The sequence below is a fragment of the Paramisgurnus dabryanus genome, chromosome 9 (genome assembly GCF_030506205.2).
Source record: "Paramisgurnus dabryanus chromosome 9, PD_genome_1.1, whole genome shotgun sequence".
Lineage (NCBI taxonomy): Eukaryota > Metazoa > Chordata > Actinopteri > Cypriniformes > Cobitidae > Paramisgurnus > Paramisgurnus dabryanus.
In genome coordinates, this window is record NC_133345.1 from 25,537,908 (window position 1) to 25,551,343 (window position 13,436).

The 13,436-nt window shown below is 41.6% G+C and overlaps 1 protein-coding gene across 3 annotated transcripts in view; it reads right to left on the reverse strand.

The window, feature by feature from the left end:
* znf423 (zinc finger protein 423) overlaps window positions 1–13,436 on the reverse strand; it is a 160,184-nt gene that overhangs the window by 9,695 nt on the left and 137,053 nt on the right. For all 3 annotated transcript variants that reach the window (XM_065283298.2, XM_065283296.2, XM_065283297.2), the window contains one exon: window positions 11,866–11,981. In XM_065283298.2, coding sequence (XP_065139370.1) covers window positions 11,866–11,981 — 116 coding nt within the window. The remainder of the gene's footprint in view (window positions 1–11,865; window positions 11,982–13,436) is intronic.

Here is a 13,436-nt window from a genome sequence, read left to right on the forward strand (position 1 = left end):
CACACAGTTGCACGGTTGTGAGATCTGTGGAGTGTGGAGGTTCGAATGCGCAATGAGCTACGTGGCCTCGGCAGGGCCGTGTCATGGGCCATAGCGCTGCGCTAGGCTAACACACGGCTACGCTACACTAGCCATGTTCTGCCACTCAAAGTACACACATACTCTCTTTCCATGTCATAGCCTCGCTAAAACCACCCCGCTTTGCTTTCCTCAGGGAGGACGTTTGACTCCAAAGCAGCCCTAAACTAAGAGAGCGAACACGCGGTACGCGGTGAGCGATGCGGCGCGCGGGGAAAGTAAAAGATAGAGAGGGGGCCAGCGCGCGTTATCTACAGCTAGTCAACGTCAACACTTTGTTGTCACTGCAAAATGTGAGCCTGGCGGGGAGAGTGAGAGGGAGAAAGAAAGTAAAGAGAATAGGAGAGTGTGTGAGGTGTGCTGACATGTCTGTGTGATTTATAGAGAGTGCTGTCAGACTCCAGCTGCTGTATAAAAGTGTCAGGTTGAGAGAGACCCCTACTAGTATGTGTGTAACTGCGTGTTGAGAGAGAGAGAAAACGAGGAGAAAGATTGAGACAGGAGTCGTGCTTTTAAGGACTACTTAGGTTGCAATTTTGTTTCCCCTGAAGTCCACTTTAAACGTTACACAAGGTTTTTTTTAAGAAGCAAACGCATTCGTAAGTTTGCTACACGTGGTTCTGTGGCTCAACTGGTAATGCACCGGGTTAGCAGCTTAAAAGGTTGTGGGTTTAATTCCCAGGAGCACACAGTGTAGGTCGCTTTAGATAAAAGCATCTTCCAAATGCGTAAATGTAAATTTTAAACCCTCTTGCTGACCCTTTTTACAACTTGACTTCTACACACTATAAAACTCAAGATTGAGCCTCCAGTACATCTGAAATACTTTAATGGTATATTACAAATCAGTGTTTCCGGTAAAGCATTGCATTAGCAGCATAAACATTGTTGGTTCAATCCCCAGGGAACGCACGTACTGAAAACATATACTTTCTAATGCACTATATAAGTCGTTTTGAAATAAAAGCATCTGCCAAATGCACAAATGTAATTGAGTCTAGTTCCAGTGTCACATCTTTAGATAAAGTCTTCTCATCTGTTATGTTATGTTAATGAGCGAAACGAAGAAGAGTGAAGTATCCACTGTTCCCAAACCCTCCAGATCACAGCTGTGCTCAGTGTGTGTATGCGCGCATGTGCGTCGAGCGTTGAGAGCGCGGAGCAGCGAGAGTCATCTCACCGACAGCGCTAAGACTCATACGTCACTGTCACAACGACGACAGTTCCAGTCCCGAGCTGGCAACCCGCACGCGAGACAACAACACACACCACGCAGCGCCGAGCTGTAGCGCCACAGCACAACCCTGCTCAACTGTCATATCTGACTGGGGCATGTGTCGTACACACACCCCCTCCTTTCTCTCGGTTTTCTTCACATTTTCATTTCAGCTTTTTTTCCTCTCGCCTGTTTTCATGTTGTGCCCTACCGTATACTTCTCTTGTTATGAAATGGTTTACTCAAACGTAAAAATTCACTCGTGTCATTCTGAACATTCTGTCTATTGTTGAAGTTTGTGACCATAACTCTTTTTTTGTGAATTACTGTTTTCTATATAAAATCATTCTTTTACATTGTGTGAAAAATAACCTTGATATCTTTAAAGGATTAGTCTTGAAAAAATCTGAATAATTTACTCACCACCATGTCATCCAAAATGTTGATGTCTTTCTTTGTTCAGTCGAGAAGAAATTATGTTTTTTGAGAAAAACATTCCAGGATTTTTCTCATTTTTATGGACTTTAATGAACCCCAACACTTAACAGAGTTTTAAAGGACTCAAAATGAGGCATAAGGGTCTTATCTAGCGAAACGTTTGTCATTTTTGACAAGAAAAATAAAAAATATGCACTTTTAAACAACAAATTCTCGTTTATCTCCGGTCCTGTGATGCGCAAGTGCGACCTCACGCAATACGTCATCACGTCAAGAGGTCACGGATGATGTATGTGAAACTACGCCCAGTGTTTACAAGTGTGGAGAAAGAGGACCGTTACGACGTTGTTGTATGTCGAATGATACTAATTAATGTCTTTGTGTCAGTTTATTGTTTAAAATGGTCCGCAAATGTGCGTTTCATGTATGTAACATGTGACCTTTCTACATCATTACGCAATTACGTGAGGTCGCGCTAGCGCGTCACAGGCCCGGAGATAGACGAGAAGTTGTGGTTTAAAAGTGCATTTTTTTTGTCAAATGACAATCGTTTCGCTAGATAAGACCCTTATGCCTCGTTTGGGATCGTTTAGAGTCCTTTGAAACTCTGTTAAGTGTTGGGGTCCAATAAAGTCCATTAAAATGAGAAAAATCCTGGAATGTTTTCCCCAAAAAACATAATTTCTTCTCGACTGAACAAAGAAATACATCAACATTTTGGATGACATGATGGTGAGAAAATTATCTAGATTTTTTTTAAGAAAATGGACTAATCCTTTAATACTGATCATGATTAGATTAAGAGACCTCAGTCTATTTCAGAGGAAGGGTCACATTTTTTAGAAATATCATGGACACTTTTTCTGATATAATGAATGAAAATGAGGACTGCGGCTGTCAAGCTAAAAAATTAAAAGTAGCATAAAAGGTACCATAAAAGCTTACATTTTTGGCTGTTTAATACTGTGGACAAGCCATGTGGATAAATTTTATGATACTTTTTTAGAGCCATTTTGTCATTTCGGGATTTGACAGCCCAGTCCCTGTTCACGATTACTTTATTATACAGAAAAGAGTGGCCAGGATATTATAAAAAATTGACCTTTTGTGTTTCACAAAAGTCAGGGTTTGGAATGACACGAGGCCGAGTAAATGATGACAGAATTTTCATTTTAGGATGAACTATCCCTTTAAAAGAACAGGCTACCATGAGAGATGGATATGAGAAAAGGCTTTAAAGTGATCCCAGTGGACATTCAGACATCTTTTTTCGCTCGTTCTCTCTTTCGTACCCCCTCCCTATCTCCCTTTCTCTTCCTCTCTCTCTCATGCCAATCCCTAAATTATTTAATTTAGAGCAGACACCATATCTCCCTATGTGCCACCCCGCTGAAGTTCTCCTTCTCCCCACTTCCTCCTCCCTTCGTTCCTTCACTTTATAGATTGTTCCAAGCAGGGGTATTTCGTGACAGAATCAGGAATGTGGGTGGGTGCGCTAAAAAATTTGCAAAAAGGCATTTACTTCATTTTTATCTCAACATAAACACGCGTACGCGAGCGGCTCCGACCGGTGTCCCATGTCGTAATAAATGAATGTGAATGTGTTGATTTACTCTGAAGATTAGTGTCGCCCCATGGTGAGTTTTTTTGATTTGAATTCGCCAGGCCGGAGCTTTGTTTGAATCTCCGTCTCAGCGAGGGCACTGAAACAAAACAAATGCAAACAGGTAAACAACTTAAACATGTCCCCCCCGATTCTAGTTTACTTGAGCGCCTACCAGCCACCCACCGCCTGAAGAATTTCCATTGAAAACGGTGCGTAAATTTAAGTCCATAACTCCACGACACACTTTGAGCACGCTTTTATCTCATATGCCATAATCTTATTGTTTGCATGCAATCAAAATATAATCGCTTTGGCTGAAGTTAACTCAATTGTGGACGGTGATGTGACGTATTGGAAATGGATTTTCTTAATCTTAATGCAAAAAATTGGACACTGGTAAAACTAACTGAAAATCTTGCCGTTTACTACTAACAAGCAATAGCGCATGCAGCATTAAACGCTTAAAAGTGTCCCCCTTGCCTCATCTTGCACATAAAACCACACTTAATTTAAGCATTTACTCTATACATACAGTCCCATGTAAAGCATTCTGGGAACAAGAAATCCCTTGCACAGTTTTAGCTATGCTACATTAAAAAATATTCATGCAGCCCAAATGGAAATGGATCACATAAACTTCTATTATCAAATGTAAATGAATTGCATCCAATACAATTAGATTTGCATTAGAATTGTGTTGTATTAGACACAGTAAACTGAACAAGCAGCCATTTCTTCTCATATTAAGACTGAATCATTAGCGGGTGGTTTCTATACTTCATACTCAGAATTAACTCTTCGCAAAGTTCCCACCATCGTCCCTATTCTCATATTAGCAGCAGATCAAATCACGGCCCACCAGTCCACGACCCCAGCAGAATTCCAGCACGTGTTTCTATCTGACTGCAGACTACAGTCGTGGTCTTTCGTAGAGTAGGCTGTTTTAAACACAGGGCTCATAGCTTTAGCTAGAGACACTATACTGCAGTCCCCTGACAACCCCTCAACCAACCAGCCAATCAGTAGCAGGTGAGGTGGATTTGAGGAGCTGAAGGCATGTGTGAGTGTGTGTTGGGGTTAGGGCTCTGAAGAGAGCCCCCCAGATCCCCATTCTAATAACATACACTGCCACTCCAGACGCAAGGGCAGCTGGGACACACACACATGCACTAATAAAACTGAGCATCACAATAGAAACCTATATCAATATCTACAGCACACAAACTTGATTCATAGCACACCAGACAAATTCTCTATGCACATTATAAATCTGATTTGATGCATAATGGAAAAGATCCTATGAACAGCTTTTTGTGCTTCTACTGTACGCTTGTTAAAACCGATCGTCATAATGTAGATTATAAAAGCAAAATGCTTTGGTTTGTATAGATACTGATTTTTATACACTTTTAATATTTACATCATTTAAAGAAATTGTGGGATGACATCCATACTGATACAAAATATATCAGATAGAATGCATTGTAAGGAGCTTTGGATAAAAGCGTCTGCACATGCGTAAACGTAAAATCTTGATGTTACCACAATAGGTGGGAGATTGCCAGGGTGTTGCTAAGGTGTTTATAATGGTTTAAGCTATTTGTAATGGCACATTGGTGCGGTTGCTAGGGTATTCTGAGTGGTACATCGTGTTTCCGTTTAAGATACATTGTTACAGTTCCCTTTCGAGGGAACTCGCGCTGCATCACTGCGGTGACACTTTGGGGACGCCTCCAAGGGTAAAGTGCATCTGAATGTGTATATCAAATTCAACCAATAGTGAGGCTTAACATCAAAGACAGGGTGATGCGGGAGCTAGAAAGTATATCGCTATCTGAAATATTGCCAAAGACGGCAGCGTCTCGTTCCCTTCTCAGGGAACAACAGTTACATACGTAACCTGAGACGTTTTCCCAGATTCACAAACCTTCAAGGACCCGTGGGAACCCTGCAGAGAAGAAGCCAGTATTTTTGATATAAAGATCCCTAGATGACTCCAGTCCTTCCTTTAACTCTTTCACCGCCAGCATTTTTAAAAAAAAGTTGCCAGCCAGCGCCAGCGTTTTTCATGATTTTCACCAAAGTTTAATGCCTTCCAGAAAATGTTCTTCTTTAAATATATAAACATACAATATACCAAATGAAAGAACAGACCCTCTGCTTTCAAACAAAAAAAAAAGTTTTATCCTACCTTTAGTGGTTCTTTTGCAATCAGCTTTTGAATATGGGTAGGTTTTTGCAAAAACACCATATTTTGAGGAAAAAGCAGAGATAATTCCATTTTTATGACGGACTTTTCATAGAGATCCCATTCAGAGCGATCTTTAAAACAGACACAGACATGCAGCAGCTTGCCATAGGGCAATACTTCCGGTTTTAAAAAGTTGCGGAAGGGCGCCACCTGGTGGATAATAGCGGTATTGCGGAAAGACGGAAAATCTCGTCATTGGCGGGGAAGCGTTTTCTCTTAATTGACGAGATATCTTGTCAATGGCGGGGAAAGAGTTATTGTAAATCTGAGATATACTCCACTATTTAAAGTATTGTTTATATCCGTATAGCACAAACATTGTGGGACAAGTTATGTAAAAAAATTAAGAGTTAAGGTTAAGCGTTTGTTCAAATCTCTAACTCCAAGTAACAGCAATAGTACGGTAATACTCTGCTTCATGTCCCAGAACATCTCACAACATGAATGATACTGGCTTTTCTTACACCTCTGAGAGTTTCTCTGCGCCAATGAACACTGCCCCCTTACATCACTCCACTCGGTACAGTACAAGAACTCACAACCCTCAAATATTCAACACTTCGCAATGTCAAGACAGGGCATCATCACCAAACAAACAAGTGCAAAGCCCACCTTCTCCTGCATTCACACAGACACACAAACTGCTGAGTATAGTTAAATATTAACTAACGCTAAAGGAAAAACCGTACACCCACATGCTTGCACACGTACACGCCAGCGGGGTTTGGATACGGGCGTGGGGGGAATGCGGCGCCCCCTGGAGGGCTCAATCAGACGAGGCAGTGTGTAAAAACGAGGCGCGCTGTCAGAGAGTGACAGCAGTGCCTATGGAAGGGCCAAAGGGTGGGCGGTTGGGGGTTCACCTAGGGAAACAAAATAACAACTGAAAGAAAATCTCCACACACACGCTTAGACACAGACTCGCGAAAAAGTCTCTGAAGTTTCTAACAAAGGAGTGAGGATCCAGCAGAGTAGGTCTAGCTGCGCTGATAGGGGCGAAGCATCACTTATTTACCAGCTTACATCTGCACTATTTATGGGGCACCAGGGAGAGGCAGAAAGGAAAGAGGGAGACTGAGAAAGCAGGGTGGGTGTGGGCAACACAGAGGGGCTAAAATATGCATGGGGGCTGGCTCTTCTGGGAACGAGAAAAAAGAAAATGGGAAAAGGAGAAAGAACGAGAGACATAAAAAGGAGAATGATAGAGAGAGAGAGATAGTTGGAAACAGTTTGAGGAAGGAAGGCAGTTGGTAGGAGTGTAAAAGAGAGAGAGAATTAGAGAGAAGATAAAGCATGGAGGCAAAGTCTGCCATGAGGGAGAGGGGATGATGCAGTAACGTGTCTTGCAAAAGCTCATGAGAAGGTCAGGATTAACTCTGGATGCACTGGGAGGGCATGGTGGGTAGGCCATGTAGGCCATGTCCTTCCATCTATTTAGTCTTGTTAGCACATACACACACATTCAAATCTCAGTTCACCTGGGCAGGTGTGGGGTAAAACTAAATAGGACTAACACATCAGTAAAAGTCAACAAGGCTGCTTATTCTGACCAAGACATGTCCACTTAGACAGGAAGAAACCACCTGACTGTAAAGAGACCAATCAGAGTTTAGTTTAGGGACAGATTTATAAAACTGACCTAAATATAATTCAATACAGAATTAGTATTGAGTCTGAGGCCCGAACCTGCATGCGGCTGAATCTGACCACTCTATTCCTCACTGCCGTCACTGCTCAGGTGGGCCTGGAGTGAACGTAGGATGCATAAGCGGAAGAAGTGATGGGTAAGAGGGTGTGTACCTGCTGAGCCTTGTGCTGGTGAGAGCATCTCGGTTGGCCGGCCTCAGGGTGAGGCAGACAGTGACCGACAGGGTCCAGTGCTCCCCCTGCTGCTAAATGGACTGACCGGCCATATGCCCGGCGCCGCCGGCCCTATATCACTGTCACACTATGGCTGGGGATGGGAGGCTCACGTGGAGCGGGTGAGGTGCTTGAGCCATGCAGGAGATTTAGGTCACACCCCTCCCAAGCCCCTAAAATATTAAGTCATGGATATGAGTTAGCTATTAACCTCACACCCTGCGTCACCCACCAACACGCATAGACGAAGCCTGGAGAGGCGGGCAGTCGCTGGAGGGGGCCGCAAGGCTGGTGGCCCATAGCTCAGGAAGATGAATGTAACTTGGGGTAGGGCAGGATGCAGCTGACCCCAGCGGCCTGTGGCAGTCACTGCGGGTTGAGTTATTCAAAGCCCTGCCACGACTCAATCTGTCTGGCCCATAATCAGCACAGGGAGACAGAAACGGAGAGAGTCCCAATACCATTTATATAAAGGCAACTGCTACTGACCTACCAAGAGTAAATTAACGTTTTTCTAACATTCATTTATGTAGATCTACCACACTGCTAGGCTTAAAACATAAGATATTGTGCTACTAGGTAGACATTAGGGATGCCATCATCATAGTACTATTTATTGATCAATTCATTTGCCATTTGTTTCATTTAGACATCTAGGCTGTTTACATTGCTATTAACATGCATTTTCATCAATCGCATCACAAGTGGACGACGTTAATGCCAGGTGTAAACGGTGTTTTGAGCTCGTCCACTTTTGACCACTTTCAACCACATTCAGAGGTGGTTGAAAACACTTTCGAACGGATTGCTTTTGTAGTTTAAACGCACATGTGGTTGAATGTGTTCGAACAGCCACACGGACGCATTTTCTCCACCCATTTATCTAATCTGAGGTACTGAACACAATGTTTTATGTCTTTTCTGACTTCTGAGGCGAACACATGGTGTAAAGTGCTATTTTTAGCCTTTCATTGATAAAACTAAAGCGACTGATCTCCGCAGTTTTATTTTGCAAGCGATCACGATCTTATTTCATCAATTGCGCTGAAAGTTCAGCGAAAGCTCTTACATATACATTTACAAAACACTGTGCAACATGTTTACTTACAACACAAGCAGCGGACTCCGACATAATATTAGTTCGCGTCCATAAAACTCATCATTACTTCCGCTTGCATTTAAATGACAGAGAGACTCACACACAGTCTCGACAGACCACCCCCTCAAAGTATTCAGGACAGAAGCGGTCGGAAGAGACGGATTTAAATACCAGGTGTAAACGTGATGTGTCTCTCTCATCCACTTGTGATCCGATCGACGAAAACACATCTTAATACCAAGTGTAAACAGCCCCCCAGTCCCACCCTCCATCTTATGTGGCAAACATCCGAACTGGCAGCAAAAAAAACACCTGCTAAGTTACGTCACTAGACGTAAAACGGCCATTATCCAGTACATGTACTTCTAGTCCTTTACAAGGAACTTTAGGTGAGGAATATGTGTGTGTGCAAGATTTAAATCCTGCCTGGCCCTTAGGCTGCGCTGAGATGTCTGCATTTGGTGCTTAAATTGATACTATTTTTCACCTCACAGCTCTGTGATATCTGCAGCTCGAGTTGAGTCAGCAGATGTGTCTCACTGCTCTGCCACGTCTGGCTCCACTGGGAATCATTACCACAGGTCAGGAACATCTAGGGCTGCTTAAAACCAAACCACAGCCACCAGAATGTCTGTACTTCTATACAAAACATCTTTTGTTAGTCGGAAACTACTGCTGAACAAAGCAGACGGCTAACATCAATGTGTTCACAATAACGCTTTCCTCTGTGAAGTAACCAGAAGTCATACATAAGTCCTGAATGAAATGTTATGCAAATGAGCAGTGATGACTACCAATGGAAGTTGAGCACAGATGATACAGTACATGCCTACTAGCAACCTCCATCCATAAAGTTCTTGTCAGTGTAAAACACCTTGAGGCATACGGTAAAAACAGAGCATTTACCAAGGAATATCTAGCAGAAAATGTGTACGGTGTGTGGCAGTCCTATACGTATGTGTGTGAGTGTGTCAGTCTCTAAGTGGAGGGGTTCAGGGCTTCCCTTAGGGAACACAGATAAAGGCTTGAGGTAAAAAGGAGAGAGAGAGACAGAGTGCAAGACTATAGTTGGGGTAAAGAGAATGAGAGAAAACGAGAGACTGGAATCTGGAGAGAAATAATATCAAGTGGACAAAGAGTGTTACATTGTTACAGTAGCCAAACCTCTTTTGATGACCTGTCAGGTCTTGTGTGCTTGAGCGTGAACCTTTTGGGTGTATACTGTACTTCTCTCTACAGCTCTGCTCCGGACCGCCTGGGCTGTTATTGGTGTACATCATATAGCTACTGTGTACTAGTCTACTAGGGTTGCCAATGTTTTTAATAATACAGAACTGTCATATTTAAGAGGACCGTGTTAAATTAATGCAGGACACACTCTTTTTACATTTGCGTTTTTTACTATATGTTAAATAAAATGTATAAAATGTTTAAATTATAAAGTAAAACTGTAAGTTTACCTTAAAATATATGCAAAAATGAAGGCAAATGAAAAAAATTGGTTACTGCCAAAATCAGTATTGTATCAGGTCAGTATTAAAAAGTAAATTCTTAATTTTACGCAAAATCTGATATCCGCTGTGTTATACTGTCATCTTTTCTCTCTTTTTTCCCAAAACGCAATAAATAAGTCCTCCTTCTCTGCAGAATGCTATAAATCCGCTCAACCAATCACAACGCACCATTCCACACATTGTAAACAACAATGGCGGCGCTTTGAATACACACAGAATCCTAGTTTTCCTCATCTACTTTGTACTTTGTAATCAACAAAAAACAAAAACAAAATAATTTTGATGGCATTGATAAACCTGGGGTGGTTTTCTATGAAGAGAAAGCACCGTAAGCCTTTAAAATCGAATTATTTACGTGAGAGGCACTCGGGCGAAGGAAAAATGCTGGTTGCTTCTGTCATGCTAACACATTGACCCCAGGGGACCTTATGAAAAACTTTCCATTATTTTACTCCATGTCAACGAAAATCGCGCAGGACCAAAACATTTTATAGCCGATCGCTGTCAAAACAGTTCAGCAACGACGTCCCAAGGATGACAGCAGCAATCACAAAGTAAGTGTTTTGATTAATGCCATTAATGTTTATTTTTTTAATCAGTATATACCACTAGTCAACTAAATGAATATAACATGGCAAAGATTAATGCACATTTATATATTGATTCAATAGATTTATAGCATTTTGAAAAAAAATGTCATGGATTTATTGCATTTTGCTGTAAAAAATAATCAGTTTTTGTAAATAAATCATTGAAAATCTAATTATGGATTTGAATTTTTAATGCTATTATAACCTAAAGATGCTATGTGAAACTTTGTAACAGAAAATAGTGGTTTTCATATTGTTACTTTCTTGGTATAGAAAACACGTTTTTACCGCAAACAGTCTAAATGGATTTATTGCGTTAGCCTATAGCGTTTTAAATATTTTGTAATATTTTAGTATTCAAATGCAGTGACAGTAGGCCAAAATCAAATGCATTTTACAAGTCAATAAGTGATGAAATTTATATAATGATATATACAGTATAGCTACACTATGACTGTTTATAATTTCCAATGGTTGATTCAAATCTCAAAAATGTGTTATACAAATGATAGTGGTACCTTTTTCTCCTAAATCAAACTGAAATTGTGCCATTTTTTCAATTTTTTTCTAATAGTTGGCAACCTATGAACATCTTTGGCTTTACATTTCTGTGTTTTGGACATCTTTTGCACATACTGTATAGTAAGAAGGATGTATTTACAATATGCAAGTGTAGGAGTGTGTGAATTGTTTGTGCGCGCGTTTCTGCAGTCACAGCAGGTAGTGTGATTGATTTGTAGTGTAACAGGTTTAATCTTTACTGGCTTGAGAATGCACCTTGTTTTCCCCTTTAATTCTCTTATTGACTGTGATCTGTGTCACATCCGTGTCTGTCATGGCTAACTGAGATCGAATCCACTTCAGTCCAAACCTCACAAAGTGAATTCACGTTTGCTACTACAAAAAGTTTCACTGCGCATAATGAATTAAGTATAAGCACTAATATCCAATGTTAGTAGACACGGCTTTCACGCAGCCAAGCAGAGACCCGGACAATCTCATTTATGATGCTAGGAGCGACTCAAGAACTTGGATGAAAACTGCTATTGTTATTCTGACCAAACAATTTATTTAATAATGCAAGATCAAGTTGAAACAACCAGACAATTGGTTTACCTGCCAAAAAAACTATTTTTATGCCCTGCGTACATATTTTCCTGAATGCCAACATCCTCATGTTAATATAAAATGCCGAGTGTTTCTGCATACTAACCTGGAGCTCAGTTTGGAAGAAGAACTTCTGTGGACACTGGGAGCAATCGTAGATCTTGTCCTCCTGCCCGTGGACGGCGAAGATGTGCTGCTGCAGCTTATTGGCTTGAACAAACACTAGGGGAAGGACAGAGGAAGTAGTTAAACAATTGGCCGAAAACACTTCACTCAAGGGTATACAAAAATCAGCAGATTTGATTAAAAACTAATCCAGAGTAAAGATTTATTTTTAAACCCACTCCCCCTAAAAAAAATCCATGACCACCAACTTTCACGCTTCGGGTGGCGTAGAGGAAGGGTAAAATAAAATGATAATGAATTTTTGTTGGGTTTGAGACAATGTGTCAGCACTGAAGAACATGAGGGGGGAGCATTCTCAAATGAAATGCTCTCAAACTCTTTCAAATCGGAGAACGAGGGATGACAGGGAGAGATGGAGGGAGAGACAGAGGCAGCCTAAAGTATCCCCACCAGACATTGTGATATTTATCAATAAATCATTCCTCTTTCCTTGGGTTTTTAAATTCCGTTCATGTATTTTTTTCTTTTTGTTTCGGTAAACTTAAGTTTGCTGTGTGTGGAGACTATGAATTATTGAGCGTCCCTGGAGGAGGAGGCATCCGCTTATTTATTCATGAGCCACACAGGAATAGTGTTAAAGTTTAAAAGAGGACTGCGTACCTGTAAGGGAAGACGGGAAGGGGGAACGAACATTGTGTAGCCAAACAACTCGGTAAAGGTGAACGAAAGAAAGACCGAACTAATCCTCGAGGAGAAGGAAGGAAATAGACAAAGAGATGGACGAGGCAAAAAGAACAAATGATCTGATCAGAGGAGAAGAGAAGGACGAATAGAGGAGTGTAAATATGGTCTACAGTGAATATGGAAGGACGTAAGGGACAGAAAGAACCAGAAATAGGAAAAGAGGAATAAGAACAGATGATAAGGCTGAGAGACGAGATGGGTGAGGGAAGAAAACTGAATAAAAATGAGCGCAAATTATCTAGAGATCAGCGTGTTGCAATGTTGGGACAATATGGACTCCTACAGCAGCTTTTAATGTTGACAAGCTCAAGTAATGATTTCTGATTCCCAAAGGGTTAGCTGACAAACAGTCCAAAGTGACTTTCAAACTTAGTGCAGTTAGACACACATGCACACACACTCGCTCACAGGGCCTGTTTAACTGAAAGCACACGTACACCAAGGCCTCTACCCTGGAGAGCGAGAGCGGATTACACTGCCTTTCTATAAACCTGCCCTTTATTCTCTGACCTCTCTTTTCCAGACACACACACACGGATCTGCTCACCTCAAAGACCAACAAAAAACCAAAGCCGCTTCCCGTAAACGCAACCATTATGATTTGAGAAACTCAGAAACTTGAGTTACTACTGTGTTTGTCTAGTATTCTGGTGTGGTTCTGTTAAGGTGGGGCGTCTGACAGGAGCTCGATATTCCCAGGGGTCACTAGTCCCACCAGGCATCACAGCGGGAAGATCGGCTCTCATTAGCTTTAGCATCAGCTCAGCAGGAAGGCTGCACCAACCGCAGCCTCCTGTCTGGGCCACG